Source organism: Pogoniulus pusillus, chromosome 2 (genome assembly GCF_015220805.1).
Source record: "Pogoniulus pusillus isolate bPogPus1 chromosome 2, bPogPus1.pri, whole genome shotgun sequence".
NCBI lineage: Eukaryota > Metazoa > Chordata > Aves > Piciformes > Lybiidae > Pogoniulus > Pogoniulus pusillus.
The window spans coordinates 46,747,283-46,764,878 of record NC_087265.1 but is presented as its reverse complement, the minus strand read 5'-3'; the positions used below and the strand labels follow the sequence as shown (position 1 = coordinate 46,764,878).

The 17,596-nt window shown below is 45.4% G+C and overlaps 1 protein-coding gene across 3 annotated transcripts in view; it reads right to left on the bottom strand.

The window, feature by feature from the left end:
• KCNH7 (potassium voltage-gated channel subfamily H member 7) overlaps positions 1–17,596 on the bottom strand; it is a 212,292-nt gene that overhangs the window by 93,603 nt on the left and 101,093 nt on the right. For all 3 annotated transcript variants that reach the window (XM_064164067.1, XM_064164073.1, XM_064164079.1), the window contains exon 3: positions 6,353–6,508. In XM_064164067.1, the coding sequence (XP_064020137.1) occupies positions 6,353–6,508 (156 nt within the window). The remainder of the gene's footprint in view (positions 1–6,352; positions 6,509–17,596) is intronic.

Here is a 17,596-nt window from a genome sequence, read left to right as displayed (position 1 = left end):
CAGTACCCTCACTTCTCACATTACTGCCTATTTGGCTTTTTGCTGTCTATGAGATATGAGCTCTTGAGCACCAGAGCAGAAAGAATTCTCATTATATTCAAACCTGGTTATCAAACTCCTGGCAACATACTGCAGTTTAAAAACAAAATGATATAATAATGAGCTAAGCCCAATGCTGTATCAGAACCTAGCTGTGTCAGCCATCATAATGGCACATAAGACAAGGTCCCTATCCCAAAGAGCTTACAAACACTGCTTAAAAGGTCTGGTACTATTCAGCTCATAAATTTTTATTTATCTGCCCATCCAGAACTCTGAGCTCAAGCTAGAAAATGTCAGCTGCCTTCCATAGATCTTAAACTTGTTCAGAGAGCCCTCAGCTCTCAAACAGACTGGCATCCCTGTGTTAGAGCCTCTGAAAGCAAAGCACACTGTGGCCACAGCAGGAGATGCTAGTTTTCCTACTTGGTGTTAGATTTAGGAGAGGAGACTCAGGGATGACCTTTTATTGTCAAAGCCAATAAAAATACCACAGACTCAGGGTAGTCCTGTGTCCAGTTTGGGGCTCCTCAATTCAAGAGAGATGTTGAGGTGCTGGAAGGTGTCCAGAGAAGGGCAACAAAGCTGGGGAGGGGCCTGGAGCACAGCCCTGTGAGGAGAGGCTGAGGGAGCTGGGGGTGTGCAGCCTGCAGAAGAGGAGGCTCAGGGCAGAGCTCATTGCTGTCTGCAGCTCCCTGAAGGGAGGCTGTAGCCAGGTGGGGTTGGTCTCATCTGCCAGACAATCAGCAAGAGAACAAGGGGACACAGTCTCAAGTTGTGCCAAGGGAGGTCTAGGCTGGATGTTAGGAGGAAGTTGTTGTCAGAGAGAGTGATTGGCATTGGAATGGGCTGCCCAGGGAGGTGGTGGAGTCGCTGTGCCTGGAGGTGTTGAAGCAAAGCCTGGATAAGGCTGTCATTGGACCTTCAGGCACTTAGTGCCATGGTCTGGTTGATTGGCTAAGGCTGGGTGCTAGGTTGGACTGGATGATCTCAGAGGTCTCGTCCAAGCTGGTTGATTCTATGATACCAGTCACTGGGGTAAACAATCTTGTTCAGAACTCTTGGCTGCAGCCAGCAGAAGAGATGCTGTTAGAAAAAGGAAAGATTTTTCAAAGGTCCACTTGATAAATTTGATGTTATCTCATAAGGAATCAATTAGAGGAAGAATGATAGTATGGAAGAGCTATTTTCTAGGGTCCAACTAATCTTTTTGTTTTCTATTCACTTTCAGTTCTTTGCAGCACTGCAGCCTGACTCAGTGAATTTTACTTGCTCTTAGGTTGAAAAGACATTCTAATTATAAGAAAACTGAATATAAGGAGCTCTGGAAAAAAATCTTCCCTGATCTCTGTACTTCTGGGTAGTAGATGTTAATACAATTTGAAATCCTTTGTCTTTTGTCATTAGCTGTAGCTTATCTTGGTAGTTTGTCAGAGACAGATTGTATTTCTTACATGGCTGGTTCCTGTTCTATTTTTGTTCTCTAAATTGGTTGCTGGATTTGAAGTGATTTGGATTCTTTGCCCTTGTTTTTCTTGAAGCAGGGCCTGTGACTGTCCACTTCATGTGCGATCCTGCTTTGCATGTTGATAGAGTAAGATGATGGAAAAAAGCTAACTTATCCTTCTAGAGAATCAGGATTGGAAGTGATTTGGTTTCTTTGCCCTTTTTCTTTTACAAACCAGTGCCTGTTACTGTCCCTTTCATCTGTGATCCTGCTTTACATGTAGAGTGAGTTAGATGCTAAAAAAAGCTAACATTTCCTTCTAGAGAACCCAGATTTGAAGTGATTTGGTTTACCTGGTTGATTCTATGCTGATTCTATGATTTAAACAAGCTAACCTTTCCTTCCAGAGAATCTGCATTTGCAGCGATTTGGTTTACTTGTTTGATTCTATGATTCTATGATTAAACAAGCTAACCTTTCCTTCTAGAGAATCTGGATTTGAAGGGATTTGGTTTACTTGTTTGATTCTATGATTCTATGATTAAACAAGCTAACCTTTCCTTCTAGAGAATCTGCATTTGAAGGGATTTGGTTTACTTGGTTGATTCTATGATTAAACAAGCTAACCTTTCCTTCTAGAGAATCTGCATTTGAAGGGATTTGGTTTACTTGGTTGATTCCATGATTCTATGATTAAACAAGCTAACCTTTCCTTCTAGAGAATCTGGATTTGAAGGGATTTGGTTTATTTGGTTGATTCCATGATTCTATGATTAAACAAGCTAACCTTTCCGTCTAGAGAATCTGGATTTGAAGGGATTTGGTTTACTTGGTTGATTCTATGATTCTATGATTAAACAAGCTAACCTTTCCTTCTAGAGAATCTGGATTTGAAGGGATTTGGTTTATTTGGTTGATTCCATGATTCTATGATTAAACAAGCTAACCTTTCTGTCTAGAGAATCTGGATTTGAAGGGATTTGGTTTACTTGTTTGATTCTATGACTCTGTGATTAAACAAGCTAACCTTTCCTTCTAGAGAATCTGCATTTGGAGTGATTTGGTTTACTTGGTTGATTCTATGATTCTGTGATTAAACAAGCTAACCTTTCCTTCTAGAGAATCTGGATTTGAAGGGAATTGGTTTACTTGGTTGATTCTATGATTCTATGATTAAACAAGCTAACCTTTTCTTTCTAGAGAATCTGCATTTGGAGTGATTTGGTTTACTTGGTTGATTCTATGATTCTGTGATTAAACAAGCTAACCTTTCCTTCTAGAGAATGTGGATTTGAAGGGACTTGGTTTACTTGGTTGATTCTATGATTAAACAAGCTAACCTTTCCTTCTAGAGAATGTGGATTTGAAGGGACTTGGTTTACTTGGTTGATTCTATGATTAAACAAGCTAACCTTTCCTTCTAGAGAATGTGGATTTGAAGGGACTTGGTTTACTTGGTTGATTCTATGATTAAACAAGCTAACCTTTCCTTCTAGAGAATCTGCATTTGGAGTGATGTGATTTCTTTGCCCTTTTGTTTCTTGAACCACTGCCTGTGACTGTCCACTTCATGTGTGATCCTGGTTTATGTGTTGATAGAGTAAAATGCTAAAAAAAGCTAACTTTTCCTTCTAGAGAATCTGCATTTGAAGTGATCTGATTTCTTTGCCCTTCTTTTTATTGAACTAATGCCTATTACTGTCCCCTTCATGTGTGATCCTGCTTTACATGTTGATAGAGTAAGATGAGGGAAAAAAGTTAACTTTTCCTTCCAGAGAATCTGGATTGGAAGTGATTTGGTTTCGTTGCCCTTTTTCTTTTACAATCCAATGCCTGTTACTGTCCATCTCATCTGTGATCCTGCTTTACTTGTTGATAGAGTAAGGTGATAAGAAAAGCTAACTTTTCCTTCTAGAGAATCTGCTGCTTGCCTTTCTTGCTGAGGCAACATAATGTCCAAAAAAGTGGTTTTACTAGTAAACAATTCACTTTTCCTGTGACTTCTTTTGTTGCTTATAGGTCTTTTCCTGTCTCTTCTAGATTTTAAAGCTTCTGTTTGTTTTAATTTAAGCCTACCTTTAAGCTGCTCACAATATCTTAAAGTTAATTCTGGATGTCTCACCATGAAGTTAATTCTGGATGTCTCACCGTGAGAGTGGTGAGAGCCTGGAATGGGTTGCCCGAGGAGGTGATTGAGGCCCCATCCTTGGAGGTGTTTAAGAGCAGGCTGGAGGAGGCTGTGGGCAGCCTGCTCTAGGGTAGGGTGTCCCTGGGCACGGCAGGGGGGTTGGAACTGGCTGCTCCTTGTGGTCCCTTCCAACCCTGATTGATTCTATGTTTTGCATGGGTTAGCCTCTTCTAAAGAATTCTCTCTGGCTACGTAGCCTATATTTTGTATCACCACTCTTTGGATTTTGCCCACATAACAATCTGATCTGAAACCACAAGCAATTAGGTAAGTCTAACAGCAGCCATGTACCTGCTCTACTTTCTGCTACTTCCTGACATCTGGTTGCACCCACTAGCAGAAAAATGGTTCAAGTCACCTCACCTGGAGTCCTGCATCCAGTTCTGGAGCCCCTGTTACAAAAGAGAGGTGGAGATGCTGGAGTGTGCCCAGAGAAGGGCCACGAGGATGCTCAGAGGGCTGCAGCAGCTCTGCTATGAGACAGACTAAAAGAGTTGGGGTTGTGCAGGCTGGAGAAGAAGAGGCTCCCAGGTGACCTTCTTGTGGCCTTCCAGTATATGAAGGGGGCCTACAAGAAAGCTGGGGAGGGACTTTTTAGGCTCTCAGGGAGTGACAGGACTGGGGGGAATGGAGCAAAGCTGGAGGTGGGGAGAGTCAGAGTGGAGGTGAGGAGGAAGTTTTTGAGCATGAGAGTGGTGAGAGGCTGGAATGGGTTGCCCAGGGAGGTGGTTGAGGCCCCATGGCTGGAGGTGTTTAAGGCCAGGCTGGCTGAGGCTGTGTGCAGCCTGCTCTAGAGTAGGGTGCACCTGCCCATGGCAGGGGGTTGGAACTGGCTGATCCTTGTGGTCCCTTCCAAGCCTGACTGATTCTATGATTCTTTGCCTCCTTTTGCACCTTGTATTTTCTCTATTTCCTACTGATTTGGGGGCCCACCTATTCTTTTTTTAAGCACTCTCAGCAAGGAAATCTCTTGTGTATGTCATGAGCCAATATTGTAAAACAAGAGAAAGATGTTTTAAGTGATTTTTTTTTGCAGATGTCCTCCTTAGCAGCTTTGCTATGACAACACTTTGCAAATGACAACACTTGAAAATGTATGGTGATGAACTGCAGGTAGCAGACCCAGAAGTCTTTTCAGGACATGAAGTGCCTATTTTAACCCCTGTAACTGGTCCTTTACCTTCTCTTTTCTCAATAAGCCACATGAAGCATGGACCAAGTGGGCAATTTGATGTTGTAAACTTCTTTTTTAAAACTATTAAGTGTTTAAAATTAACAAAATCATGGCATTCTGAAAGAGAAACAGAGTATGAGTGGCAGTCACTTGGTGTAACTTTAGTAATTATGTTTCTGATGTAATTCTATTGGTTTCTTCTGTTACCCTTTACTGGGAACTTTACTATAACAAGCATCCTGGCCTGGCTCAGGAGCAGTGTGGCCAGTAGGACAAGGGAGGTTATTCTTCCCCTGTGCTCAGCACTGGTCAGGTCACACCTTGAGTGCTGTGTCCAGTTCTGGGCTCCTCAATTCAAGAGAGATGTTAAGGTACTGGAACGTGTCCAGAGAAGGGCAACAAAGCTGGTGAGGGGCCTGGAGCACAGCCCTGTGAGGAGAGGCTGAGGGAGCTGGGGGTGTGCAGCCTGCAGAAGAGGAGGCTCAGGGCAGAGCTCATTGCTGTCTACAACTACCTGAAGGGAGGCTGCAGCCAGGTGGGGTTGGTCTCTTCTGCCAGGCAACCAGCAAGAGAACAAGGGGACACAGTCTCAAGTTGTGCCAGGGGAGGTCTAGGCTGGATGTTAGGAGGAAGTTGTTGGCAGAGAGAGTGATTGGCATTGGAATGGGCTGCCCAGGGAGGTGGTGGAGTCACCATCTCTGGAGGTATCCAAGCAAAGCCTGGATGAGGCACTTAGTGCCACGGTCTAGTTCTGGGGTCCTCAAACTTTTAAATCAGGGGGCCAGTTCACTGTCCCTCAGACACTGTCAGGGGCTAGACTGTAGTTTGGTTCCAGCCCAGTAGTCTCAGGGGCCAGCCTATAGTTTGGTTCTAGCCCAGTAATGTCAGGGGCTGGACTATAGTTTGGTTCCAGCCCAGCAGTCTCAGGGGCCAGACTATAGTTTGGTTGCAGCCCAGTCCCGATGAGTGCTTGGGGGCTGTGGAGTCCAGTGAGTGGATTAAGTGGCAGGTAGTGGCTGCTTGGTTTCCCCCTTAGCCCCTGGTGGGCTGGATTGAGGACCCTGGGGGGCTGTATCTGGCCTGTAGGCCATAATTTGAGGACCCCATGTCTAGTTGATTGGCTAGGGCTGGGTGCTAGGTTGGAGTGGATGATCTTGGAGGTCTCTTCCAACCTGGTTTGTTGTATAATTCTCTGATTCTCTGAGCATTACTAGAAAAAGAGGAGTGTTTTGATATCTGCAGCAAAATGCCCAAGCTAAACCCTTCCAAAACCTGTCCCCCACACTGAGCCTCAGCATCACAGAATCCATGTCATTAGTAGTACTGAACAACTGGCATATTACTTCACCAATATTACAACAAGTTTACTACATTTAGCTTGTTATGGTTTGAATAGTAGCTTAACTTAGCCAGGTAAATGAGGATTACACTGCTTCTACAGTCCCATTATTGCCCAGGTGAATTACTCTCCCAGACAAGAGTAGAGGCAAGCAGAGTAACTTACGGTTTACAAGTTTGGATGGCAATATTGGTTTGCACTTCTCAGGAGATGCCACGTTCTCTTCATCTGTTACATACTCAAAGTTAATAATAAACATCATTGCTACTCCCTCTTGATTTTTCACTGGGATTATATGGGTGTTGCAAATAAAGGTAGACCCTGTGGATGGAGAAAATAGGAGAAAGAAATCCATAACTCAAAGGCACTCCAGTAATTCCAGTTCATCCAACAAAGAGCATTACTTTGTAATGATTGAGCATCAAACACGCTATTCTCTAATTTAACACAGAAAGAAAGACATCTTTTTGATAATTTCTAACCCCACCTCCAGCTTTGCTCCATTCCCCCTAGTCCTGGCACTCCCTGATAGCCTAAAATGTCCCTCCCCATTTTTTTTAGGCCCCCTTCATATACTGAAAGGCCACAAAAGGTCACCTGGGAGCCTCCTCTTCTCCAGACTCAACAGCCTCAACTCTTTCAGTCTGTCCTCACAGCAGAGATGCTGCAGCCCTCTGAGCATCCTCCTGGCCCTTCTCTGTACATGCTCCAGCATCTCCACAGCCCTCTTGTAATGAGGGCTCAGAACTGGATGCAGTACTCCAGGTGGGGTCTCAGCAGAGCAGAATAGAGGGGAAAAATCATCTCCCTGGCCCTGCTGGCCACACTTCTCCTGATGCAGCCCAGGCTCTGCTTGGCTTTCTGAGCTGCAAGTGCACACTGCTGGCTCATGCTGAGCTTCTCATCCCCCACCACCCCCAAGGCCCTCTCCTTAGGGCTGCTCTCCAGCCACTCACTGCCCAGCCTGGATCTGTGCTTGGCATTGCATCGACCCAGCTGCAGGACCTTGCACTTGGTTTTGTTGAACCTGATGAGCTTGGCTTGTGCCCACCTCTCCAGGCTGTTCAGGTGCCTCTGGATGGATCCCTGCCCTCCAGCCTGCCTGCTGCACCACACAGCTTGGTGTGGTCAGCAAACTTGCTGAGGCTGCACTCAGTGCCTCTGTCCATGGCACCGACAAAGATGTTGAACAAGACTGGGCCCAGGATTGGTCTCTGAGGGACTCCACTTGTCACTGGTCTCCACTTGGCCATGGAGCCATTGACAGCCACTCTTGGGCACATCCATCAAGCCGCTTCTTTATCCATCTAGTGGCCCACCCATCAAACTCATGTTTCACCAGCTTGGAGACCAGGATGTGGTGCAGGACAGTCTGACAGAACATAGCGGTTCCAAAATCAAGCAATGCAATAATGTGCTAAAAGCTTCATGCAAACGCAGTCACGAGGCAGTGTCTTTCCATGGCAGCTTTAATGCACATCATCTGCAGTTTACATGTTCACAGGTAGTAATCACTGAGACTTGACAGGCTGTGCAAACTGACAAAACCAGAACCTGATCTGGGCACTGAGTAGAGAGATAGTAAAGATTTCTGCCACTATAACCAAGATCATATTTAATGTAGTCCTTGCTATACTGTGTTAAATATGGCAGTTTAAGCTATGTCTAAAACTGACATGCTGCCCTTTCATGTTTTGCAGCTGTGGCTTCAATCCATTTAATAAAGGAGTTAAACTGTGGCACTTGCCAGAGTTGCCATGGTTACAAACTCAATGACTTTAGTAAACAGAAAATAAGCAATTTAAGACTGTTCCATTAGGGCTAAAAATAAAAGTGCTGCAAGCCAAGAATTGTGCCATAGATTGGTTAAACAGAGGCTCTGTAGAGAATCTAGAAATAATCTTTGTGGCTTTAGCTAACTCATAAAAATACATAGGAGGTTTGAACAGCCAAATATTTATGGACTGACTTTGAAGGAAATGCATGGCACAGAGGATGTTTTAAGATGTAGATTTAGAAGTTAAGCAGATATTCCCCAGTCTGATACCTTGGGCTAGTTTGTGCCTAGCTGAGATATTCTGCTGAGAAGAATTAGATTGTAGGCTGTAAGAAGGAAACAATGGTGATGTCTGCTGCACTCATAGGCTTGCTGAGATGCATAAGAACAAGAACACAAACATAGATAACAGATGCTCTCTGGCATTTTGGGCTGCACTTCTCTCTCTAACCTGTCGTCAGTCTAAGTAAGCCTGCTTCCTAACCCCTCTGTCTGATCCTCCAACTTCACCTTGAATGTAAGGCAAAGTGTGGGGTAAGTTAGAGGGGTGGAAAGGAGGTGGAAGGGTGGTTGGGAGCCCCTCCTGGGGACTTTGGTTTCTGGGAGGGCTGCTGTGTTTCTGTATTAACTTTTTAACTTGTCTATTTCTGTCTCTAGCTGTATAGATTGTAAATTCTTGCTTGTATATTGTGCTAAGCTGTAAATAGAAAGCTTCATTCTTAATTTCCAGCTCAGCTGAGTCTATTCTGTGTGAGTTTCACAAGCGTGGGGGGGAGGCAGGTAACACTCAAACCACCACATACCATTAACACAAAGGACTGGAGGTGGGGCAAGGCCAAAGTTTGCATGACTTTGAGGCATATTGAACTCCAGTGGATCAAATGTTTGCCAGGGTTAGCAAACAAGAAGGATGAAGAGTTTCAGACTTTAAAAACCTCTCCCACTTTTGAAGGCCAGAGGTGTTTCAGCTTTTGAAAGCACTTCCCACAGCGCTAAGTAATGACACCATCTCCCATTTAGGTAGAACGTTCCACCCTCCAGCATTTACAAAGTGGAGCTAGGAATTTGTATCTCTGGAGACATATAAAAGCCATTCAACAGTCCACAGCTTAAGACTGTGGCAAAAAGAGCACAGGGTTAAAAATTTAACCTGTATGAAGAAATATTTAGGGAACACAAATGAGAAAGTTTCATAGCTGGCATAATTCAGCTGAGTTCCTTTGAAGACCAATTGTAGCAGCAGGCTAATGCACCCAGTGGAGTTCATTAGGCTTAATTTTTTTCAAGAGACATGAGTTTTTAATAAACATGGGATTTTTATCAAGTGCAAATGACTGGAATGGAAAGTCCACAACTTCACCAAAACACAGCACCTGCCTCAGCCACTCTTGGTGTCTGTCTTTAGTATAGAAACTGTTATCAGATATAGAATCATAGAATCAACCAAGTTGGAAGAGACCTCCAAAATCATCCAGGCCAACCTATCCAACCTGTCCATCCAGTGAAACCTATCCAAACAAGATCCTCCAGTCCAACCTATACAACTAAGATCATCCAGTCCAGCCCTATTCAATCAACCAGACCATGGCACCAAGTGCCTCATCCAGTCCCTTCTTGAACGCCGCCAGGGATGGTGACTCCACCACCTCCCTGGGCAGCCCATTCCAATGCCAATCACTCTCTCTGACAACAACTTCCTCCTAACATCCAGGCTATACTTCCCCTGGCACAACTACCCTCCACTTCCCTCAGTATCATTCACATCTTAATTCTCTCAGCATTTTACTGAGTAGGAGCGCAGAAAAGTGTGCACAGATCCCATTTTGTTAGTAATGAAGTGGAATTCTTTTACAAGGTTAGTTTTTTTACTACTTGCCCTGACACTATTAGAGTCCAATCACAGTTATTTTAAGTGGAAAACTAATATTCCTTTTTTAAGGAGAGAGTTGACTTCCATAAACAGAAAAAAAGCAAAGAACTCCATGCAATAAAACACAACCAATGACATTTTGTTATCTTGTATTCATGTTTACAGCCTTGTTTGTCCTTTCATCTTAGTATGGCTCATGGGACTTGACCAGTGTTAATGAGAACTCTTTGAGGAAAGAGAAGAGATAATCTGAGGGAGAATTACTTTGGAACATCAGAAGGCTTTTTCTTTACTTTGCTCATCCTTCAGAGTCTCTGTGATGAGAAGTCAAGGCATGGCTTTCCACTAACTCCTTACCTCCTTGACTCATAGAATTGAATCAGTTGGAAAAGGCCTCTAGATCATAAAGAAAGAGGTCAGGAGGCATGCCTTGTGAATTCAGTCCACTGCTAAACCACTATAATCCAAGGAGAGGGCAAAGTCTGCTGCTGAATCATAGAATCAGAATTTTTCTGGTTGGAAAAGACCTCTAAGGTTATTGAGTCCAGCCAGCAATGTTGTGCTGAGGGATTTGGTTTAGTCAAGGACCTGTCAGTGTGAAACTAGTGGTTGTACTTGATGACCTTGAGGGTCTTTTCCCATCTAAGAAATTCTGTGATTCTATAACACCACCCTGGCCATTAAAGCATGTCCTGAAGTTCTACATCCATCAGTTTCTGGAACACCTCAGTGATGGTGACTCCTCCATCTCAATGGATAACCTATTCCAATGTCTGACCACTCTCTCACTAAAGAAATTTGTCCTAGTATCCAAACCAAACCTCCCCTGGTACAATTTCAGGACATTTCTTCTCATCCTATCACCTGATACTAGAGAGAAGAGACTGAACCCCACCTCACTGCAACATCCTTTCAGCTGTCGAGAGCAATGAGGTCCTTCCTCAGCCTCCTCTTCTGCAGACTAAACAATCCCAGTTCCTTCAGCTGCTCCTGGCAGGACCCTTCACCAGCTTTGTTGCCCTTCTCTGGACATGCTGCAGCAACAAAATGTCCTTGTATTGAAGGGCTCAAAATTCAAATCTAATATTCTCTTCCTCCCTAAGAGGCAAAAAGAAAGAAATAAAAAGCATCCCTCTCTAATTGTTTCAGACTAGGGCAGATCCTGGAAAGGTGCTTACTCTGCATGTTCCAGGTCCAGGGCAGTACCTGTCCAGGCAGAAAGCAGAGGGAATTTAATGAAAGAGTTGGGGCTGTGCAGGCTGCAGAAGAGGAGGCTCCCAGGTGACCTTCTTGTGGCCTTCCACCATCTGAATGGGGCCTCCAAAAAAGCTGGGGAGGGACTTTTTAGGCTATCAGGGAGTGACAGGACTGGGGGGAATGGAGCAAAGCTGGAGGTGGGGAGATTCAGAGTGGCTGTGAGGAGGAAGCTGTTCATCATGAGAGTGGAGAAAGGCTGGAATGGGTTGCCCAGGGAGATGGTTGAGGCCCCATGGCTGGAGGTGTTTAAGGCCAGGCTGGCTGAGGCTGTGTGCAGCCTGCTCTAGGGTAGGGTGTCCCTGGCCATGGCAGGGGTTTGGAACTGGCTAACTCTTGTGGTCTCTTCCAACCCTGACTGACTCTATGGTTCTGTGATTAATATCCTTACTTGAAGCAGCTTCATGTGTGATAGTCTGGACTTGTGAACATATTCCCTGTTGTTCAATATCTACTTTCAGCCAAACTTCATCACAAAAAGATAAAAGAAATGGAAGAAAGCCAAAACTTTTTGTTGTTGTTGATATGTTGTCAAGAAGGAGGTGGTGGAGTCACCATCCCTGGGGGGGTTCAACAGAAGACTGAATGAGGTAATTAGTGCCATGGTCTAGTTGACTGGATAGGGCTGGGTGCTAGGTTGGCCTGGATGATGTTGGAGGTCTCTTCCAATCTGGTTAATTCTATGATTCTATGATTCTGGTAACAAACAGGGTAGAACATTGCAGCCAAGCTGTGATTGGTGTAGAAGGATGACACCTGAAAATGACTAATTTTAATTAACCAATGAGACCAGTAAAGCAAATCATCTTGGAGCCTTGAAGGCTTACAGAGAAAAAGGAATTTGGAAGAAAAACAGTGCTCAGAGAATATTTGCTCTGCCTTATGTAATTTCTGTGACTTGTCTCTGAAGAAATTCCTTTGCTAAAAATTCAGAAGAGAATTTACCTCCAGTTTGATGTCCACTCTAAGCAAACAAGGTATTTAGCTGAGCTTTTGTTGGGATTTAAGGACAGTTTTCACTGGGGATGTGTCTTGAATATTCAGGTGAAAGACAGTTTGTCAAATACTGAGGGAAAATGTGTACTGTGATGTGGGGACTTGCTATGGCCAATCAATGACTGAAAATCTATTCCCTTGTGTTTCTACTCAGGCACAAGCCAGGAATAGAATCATAGAATCAACCAGGTTGGAAGAGATCTCCCAGATCATCCAGTCCAATCTAGCACCTATCCAATCAACTAGACCATGGCACTAAATGCCCCATCCAGACATTGCTTCAATACCCCCAGGGACAGCAACTCCACCACCTCCCTGGGCAGCCCATTCCAATGCCAATCACTCTCTCTGACAACAAATTCCTCTTAAGATCCAGCCTAGACCTCACAGACTTGAGACTGTGTCCCCTTGTTCTATTGCTGGCTGCCTGGGGCAAAGACACCAACCCCCAGCTGGCTACAGCCTCCCTTCAGGTAGTTGTAGACAGCAATGAGCTCTGCCCTGAGCCTCCTCTTCTCCAGGGTAAAAAACCCCAGCTCACTCAGCCCCTCCTCACAGAGCTGTGCTCCAGGCCCCTCACCAGCTTTGTTGCCCTTCTCTGGACACCTTCCAGTATCTCAACATCTCTCTTGAATTGAAGAGCCCAGAACTGGACACAGCACTCAAGGTGTGTCCTGACCAGTGTTGAGTACAGGGGAAGAAGAACCTCCCTCATCCTGCTGCCCACACTGTTCCTGATCCAGGCCAGGATGCCATTGGCTTTCCTGCCCACCTGGGCACACTGCTGCCTCATCTTCAGCTACTATCTACCAGCATCCCCAGGTCCCTCTCTGCCTGGCTGCTCTCAGCCACTCTGTCTCCAGCCTGTAGCACTGCTTGGGGTTGTTGTGGCCAATGTGTAGCACCCTGCATTTGACTTTGTTCAGTCTCATCTCATTGGCCTCTGCCCACCCATCCAGCCTGTCCAAGTCCCTCTGCAGGGATCTCCTACCCTCCAACAGATCCACACTGCTCCTATCTTGGTGTCATCTGCAAACTTCCTGATGCTGTACTCAATCCCCTGGTCCAGCTCATCAATAAAGGTATTGAACAGGACTGTGCCCATTAATTCAGCGTAACCACACTGTAATCATGCAATTCAGTGGAATTACATGTAATTAGGCCAGCTTTGAAAACAGCTGGATGTCGTTGTGAAAAAGCTTTGACTGTTTTCATTCACATTTTCTGTAAGCTTATTTAAAGCATAGCATTAAACAAACAGCAGATGTGCAGCTCAAGGTGAAAGGCAGTGGTAGGGCACATTTTCTCTTGCACTTATTGAACAGTCAGAGAAGGAACTCGGCAGCTTTAGCATCCATTTACAAACATTAAAGCATGCTTTTAAGGTTAAATATATCTTAACAAATATACAAAACCAAACAACTAGATGAAGAATAACTCTTCTAGTTCCTTATTTGTTAAGGTAGTTGGCTAAGAATCATCATGGATTCAATTTTATCTACAAGATTTGAAGGTGTCTTTTTTCTCTTTATTTTTCCCCTCTCTTTTTCTTCCTCTCTTTCTCTTTCCCCCCATAGCTATTCTGTTCTAAACCCTCATTAGAACTATGCACCTCTGGCCATTCAACTGAGAAATGTCTTATTATATTCATGAGCAAAGGGATCTCTGGTTTGGTGAATATTGTCCATCTAGCAGGAAAAGTGCAGATTCAGACATTCTGGTGGAGTTAACCTCATTTATTCCCTCAGATTAAATGACATAAACTATTTTAAGAAGTAATTGAATAACCTTGCAAAGCAGAATGGAAAAGAAAAGAAGAGAAAAGAAGAGGAAATAAAAGAAGAGAAAAGAATATGAAAGAAAAGAAGAGAAGAGAAAAAAAAGAAGAGGAAAGAAAATAAAAGAAGAGAAGAAAAGAGAAGAGAAAAGAAAATAACAGGAAAGGAAAGGAAAGGAAAGGAAAGGAAAGGAAAGGAAAGGAAAGGAAAGGAAAGGAAAGGAAAGGAAAGGAAAGGAAAGGAAAGGAAAGGAAAGGAAAGGAAAGGAAAGGAAAGGAAAGGAAAGGAAAGGAAAGGAAAGGAAAGGAAAGGAAAGGAAAGGAAAGGAAAGGAAAGGAAAGGAAAGGAAAGGAAAGGAAAGGAAAGGAAAGGAAAGGAAAGGAAAGGAAAGGAAAGGAAAGGAAAGGAAAGGAAAAAAAGCTAGAACTCCATTTCAGAAATCTGTTTCATTTGTCTGAGGTACTGGTCTACTCTATGAAGGAAGAGTGATCCAGATTCTGGTCTCATTTACACTGCACCATTTCAGGGAGATTTGTAATGTAGCTCCTGATAGATATGAAAACGAAGGGGGCATTAAATGGCCATACAATATCATATAATCATAGAATCAACCAGGTTGGAAGAGACATCCAAGATCATCCAGGCCAACCTAGCACCCAGCCCTATCCAGTCAACCAGACCATGGCACTAAGTGCCTCATCCAGGCTTTGCTTGAACACCTCTAGGGATGGGGGGTCTCCACCACCTCCCTGGGCAGCCCATTCCAATGCCAATCACTCTCTCTGCCAACAACTTCCTCCTCACATCCAGCCTATACATCTCCTGACACAACTTGAGACTGTCTCCTTGTTCTGTTGCTGCTTGCCTGGCAGAAGAGACCAACCCCCACCTGGCTACAGCCTCCCAGGGTATGAAGGATGATATAGAAAAATAGATCTACAGCAGATCCCCTGAGGCAAAAGAGAGATGCTGTCATTACTGCAAACTTTCACAAGTGTAACATGCATACAGCAGTACTCTCCAAGCGAGAAGAGTTCCATGTCCTAAATACAGATGCCTGTCTCAGCTAAATCATACCCCTGGAAAATCATACCCATAGAAACATACCCTTCTGATGCTTTAAAAGAGATCAGGAGTACACAGAAATACACAAACCCCAAACTTGTAAAAAAAAATGTCAGTGGGCTGCCCAGGGAGGTGGTGGAGTCACTGTCCCTGGAGATGTTAAAAAAATGACTGGATGAGGCCCTTAATGCCATGGTCTAGTTGAATGGTCAGGGCTGGGTGCTAGGTTGGACTGAGTGATCTTGGAGGTCTCTTCCAACCTGGTTGATTCTATGATTCTATATGCAGCATCAGATGTAAAGTCATATAGTATGAATTACAGTACATACTCTGCTCTCCTCAGACCCCACCTGGAGCACTGTGTGCAGTTCTGGAGCTCCCAACGCAGGAAGGACATGGAACTGTTAGAGCGAGTCCAGAGGAGGGCCACAAAGATGCTCAGAGGGCTGCAGCAGCTCTGCTATGAGGACAGGCTACAAGAGTTGGGGCTCTGCAGCCTGCAGAAGAGAAGGTTTTGAGCAGACCTTCCAGCATCTGAAGGGGACCTACAGGAAGGCTGGGGAGGGACTACTGACAAGGTCTTGTAACGACAGGACAAAGGGGAATCAGAATCATAGAATCTCCAGCCACTCTGTCCCCAGCCTGTAGTGCTGCTTGGGGTTGTTGTGGCCAAAGTGCAGAACCCTGCACTTGGCCTTGTTCAGTCTCATCCCATTGGCCTCTGCCCACCCAGCCTCACAAGGTCCTTCTGCAGTCTGTAAAAGCCCCAGTAACAACATCTGTGGTAACTAGTGAATAAGTGATAATAACAATTCTACCCCCAGACAGATCCCTTAAGGAATATTTCTAAAGTGTGGTAATTCTTTGCTAGATCCAAAACATCAGCAGACCTGAAAAAAAAAATGGTAATCAAAGCTCTAGGTCTACATTTCAGCAGTCTGATGTAACCTCTTCATCAGCTCTGATGTAACCTCTTCATAAATCTTGCTGGGCAAAGTTCCAGGAGGATGGAACAATGCTGATATTGTGCCAGGGTTCATAAAAGAGATACAGTAGTTGAAATGACTCTGTGGCAGTGAGCCTGACATTGGTGCTAAGCAAATAATGGAACCTGGGATCTTAGATTAATGTAATAAAGAAGACCTGACAGGAATATAATTAATGCCACTCAGTATGGCAATGCAGACATTATTAATGGGTAAGAAATCTGATTTGATGATTATAATCATTTCATCCATCTAGTGGAGCACTAGAAGGATAAAGAACTGGCTTGATGGCAGCACCCAAAGAGTGGCTGTCAAAGGTCCCATGGCCAAGTGGAGGCCAGTGACAAGTGGAGTCCCTCAGAGATCAATCCTGGGCCCAGTCTCGTTCAACATCTTTGTCGGTGCCATGGACAGAGGCATTGAGTGCAGCCTCAGCAAGTTTGCTGACCACACCAAGCTGTGAGGTGCAGCAGGCAGGCTGGAGGGCAGGGATCCATCCAGAGGGACTTGGACAGGCTGCAGAAGTGGGCACAATACAAGCTCATCAGGTTCAACAAAACCAAGTGCAAAGTCCTGCAGCTGGGTCAAGGCAATGCCAAGCACAAATGCAGGCTGGGTAGTGAGTGGCTGGAGAGCAGCCCTGAGGAGAGGGTCTTGGGGGTGGTGGGGGATGAGAAGCTCAACAGGAGCCAGCAGTGTGCACTTGCAGCCCAGAAAGCCAAGCAGAGCCTGGGCTGCATCAGGAGAAATGTGGCCAGCAGGGCCAGGGAGGTGATTCTCCCCCTCTGCTGTGCTCTGCTGAGACCTCACCTGGAGTACTGCATCCAGTTCTGGAGCCTCTATTACAAGAGGGATGTGGAGATGCTGGAGGGTGTCCAGAGCAGGGCCAGGAGGATGCTCAGAGGCTGCAGCAGCTCTGTTGTGAGCACAGACTGAAAGAGTTGGGGCTGTGCAGGCTGGAGCAGAGGAGGCTCCCAGGGGACCTTCTTGTGGCCTTCCATGATCTGAAGGGGGCTACAAAAAAGCTGGGGAGGGACTTTTGAGGCTGTCAGGCAGTGACAGGAGTGGGGGGAATGGAGCAAAGCTGGAGGTGGGGAGAGTCAGAGTGGAGGTGAGGAGGAAGTTGCTGAGCATGAGAGTGGTGAGAGGCTGGAATGGGTTGCCCAGGGAGGTGGTTGAGGCCCCATGGCTGGAGGTGTTTGAGGCCAGGCTGGCTGAGGCTGTGTGCAGCCTGCTCTAGGGTAGGGTGTCCCTGGGCGTGGCAGGGGGCTTGGAACTGGCTGCTCCTTGTGGTCCCTTCCAGCCCTGACTGATTCTCTGTTTCTATCAAATCTCTTCTGAGTAGCTCATTTCATTTGCAAAATCAATTCAGTGCTTCCAGGCCCAGCTTCCCTCTGCACACACAATGCCCCCTAAACCTCTCCCTCTGCTGAGAGTGGAGTCATGTCCTCTGCCCAGCCAACTGCTAACTCTTCCAAAGCCCCTCAGGATTCACCCAGGTTTCAATCTTCTGGCTTCAGTAACAAGTGGGGTGTGAGGTGGCTCAGGGGGCCAAGGCCAGCAGCACTGTAGCCTCTGTGGGGAGCAGTGTGACCAGCAGGGCCAGGGAAGTGCCTGCTGCTCTGCCGGGCACTGCTGAGGCCACACCTCAAATGCTCTGCCTGGCTTTGGGCCCTCACCGCA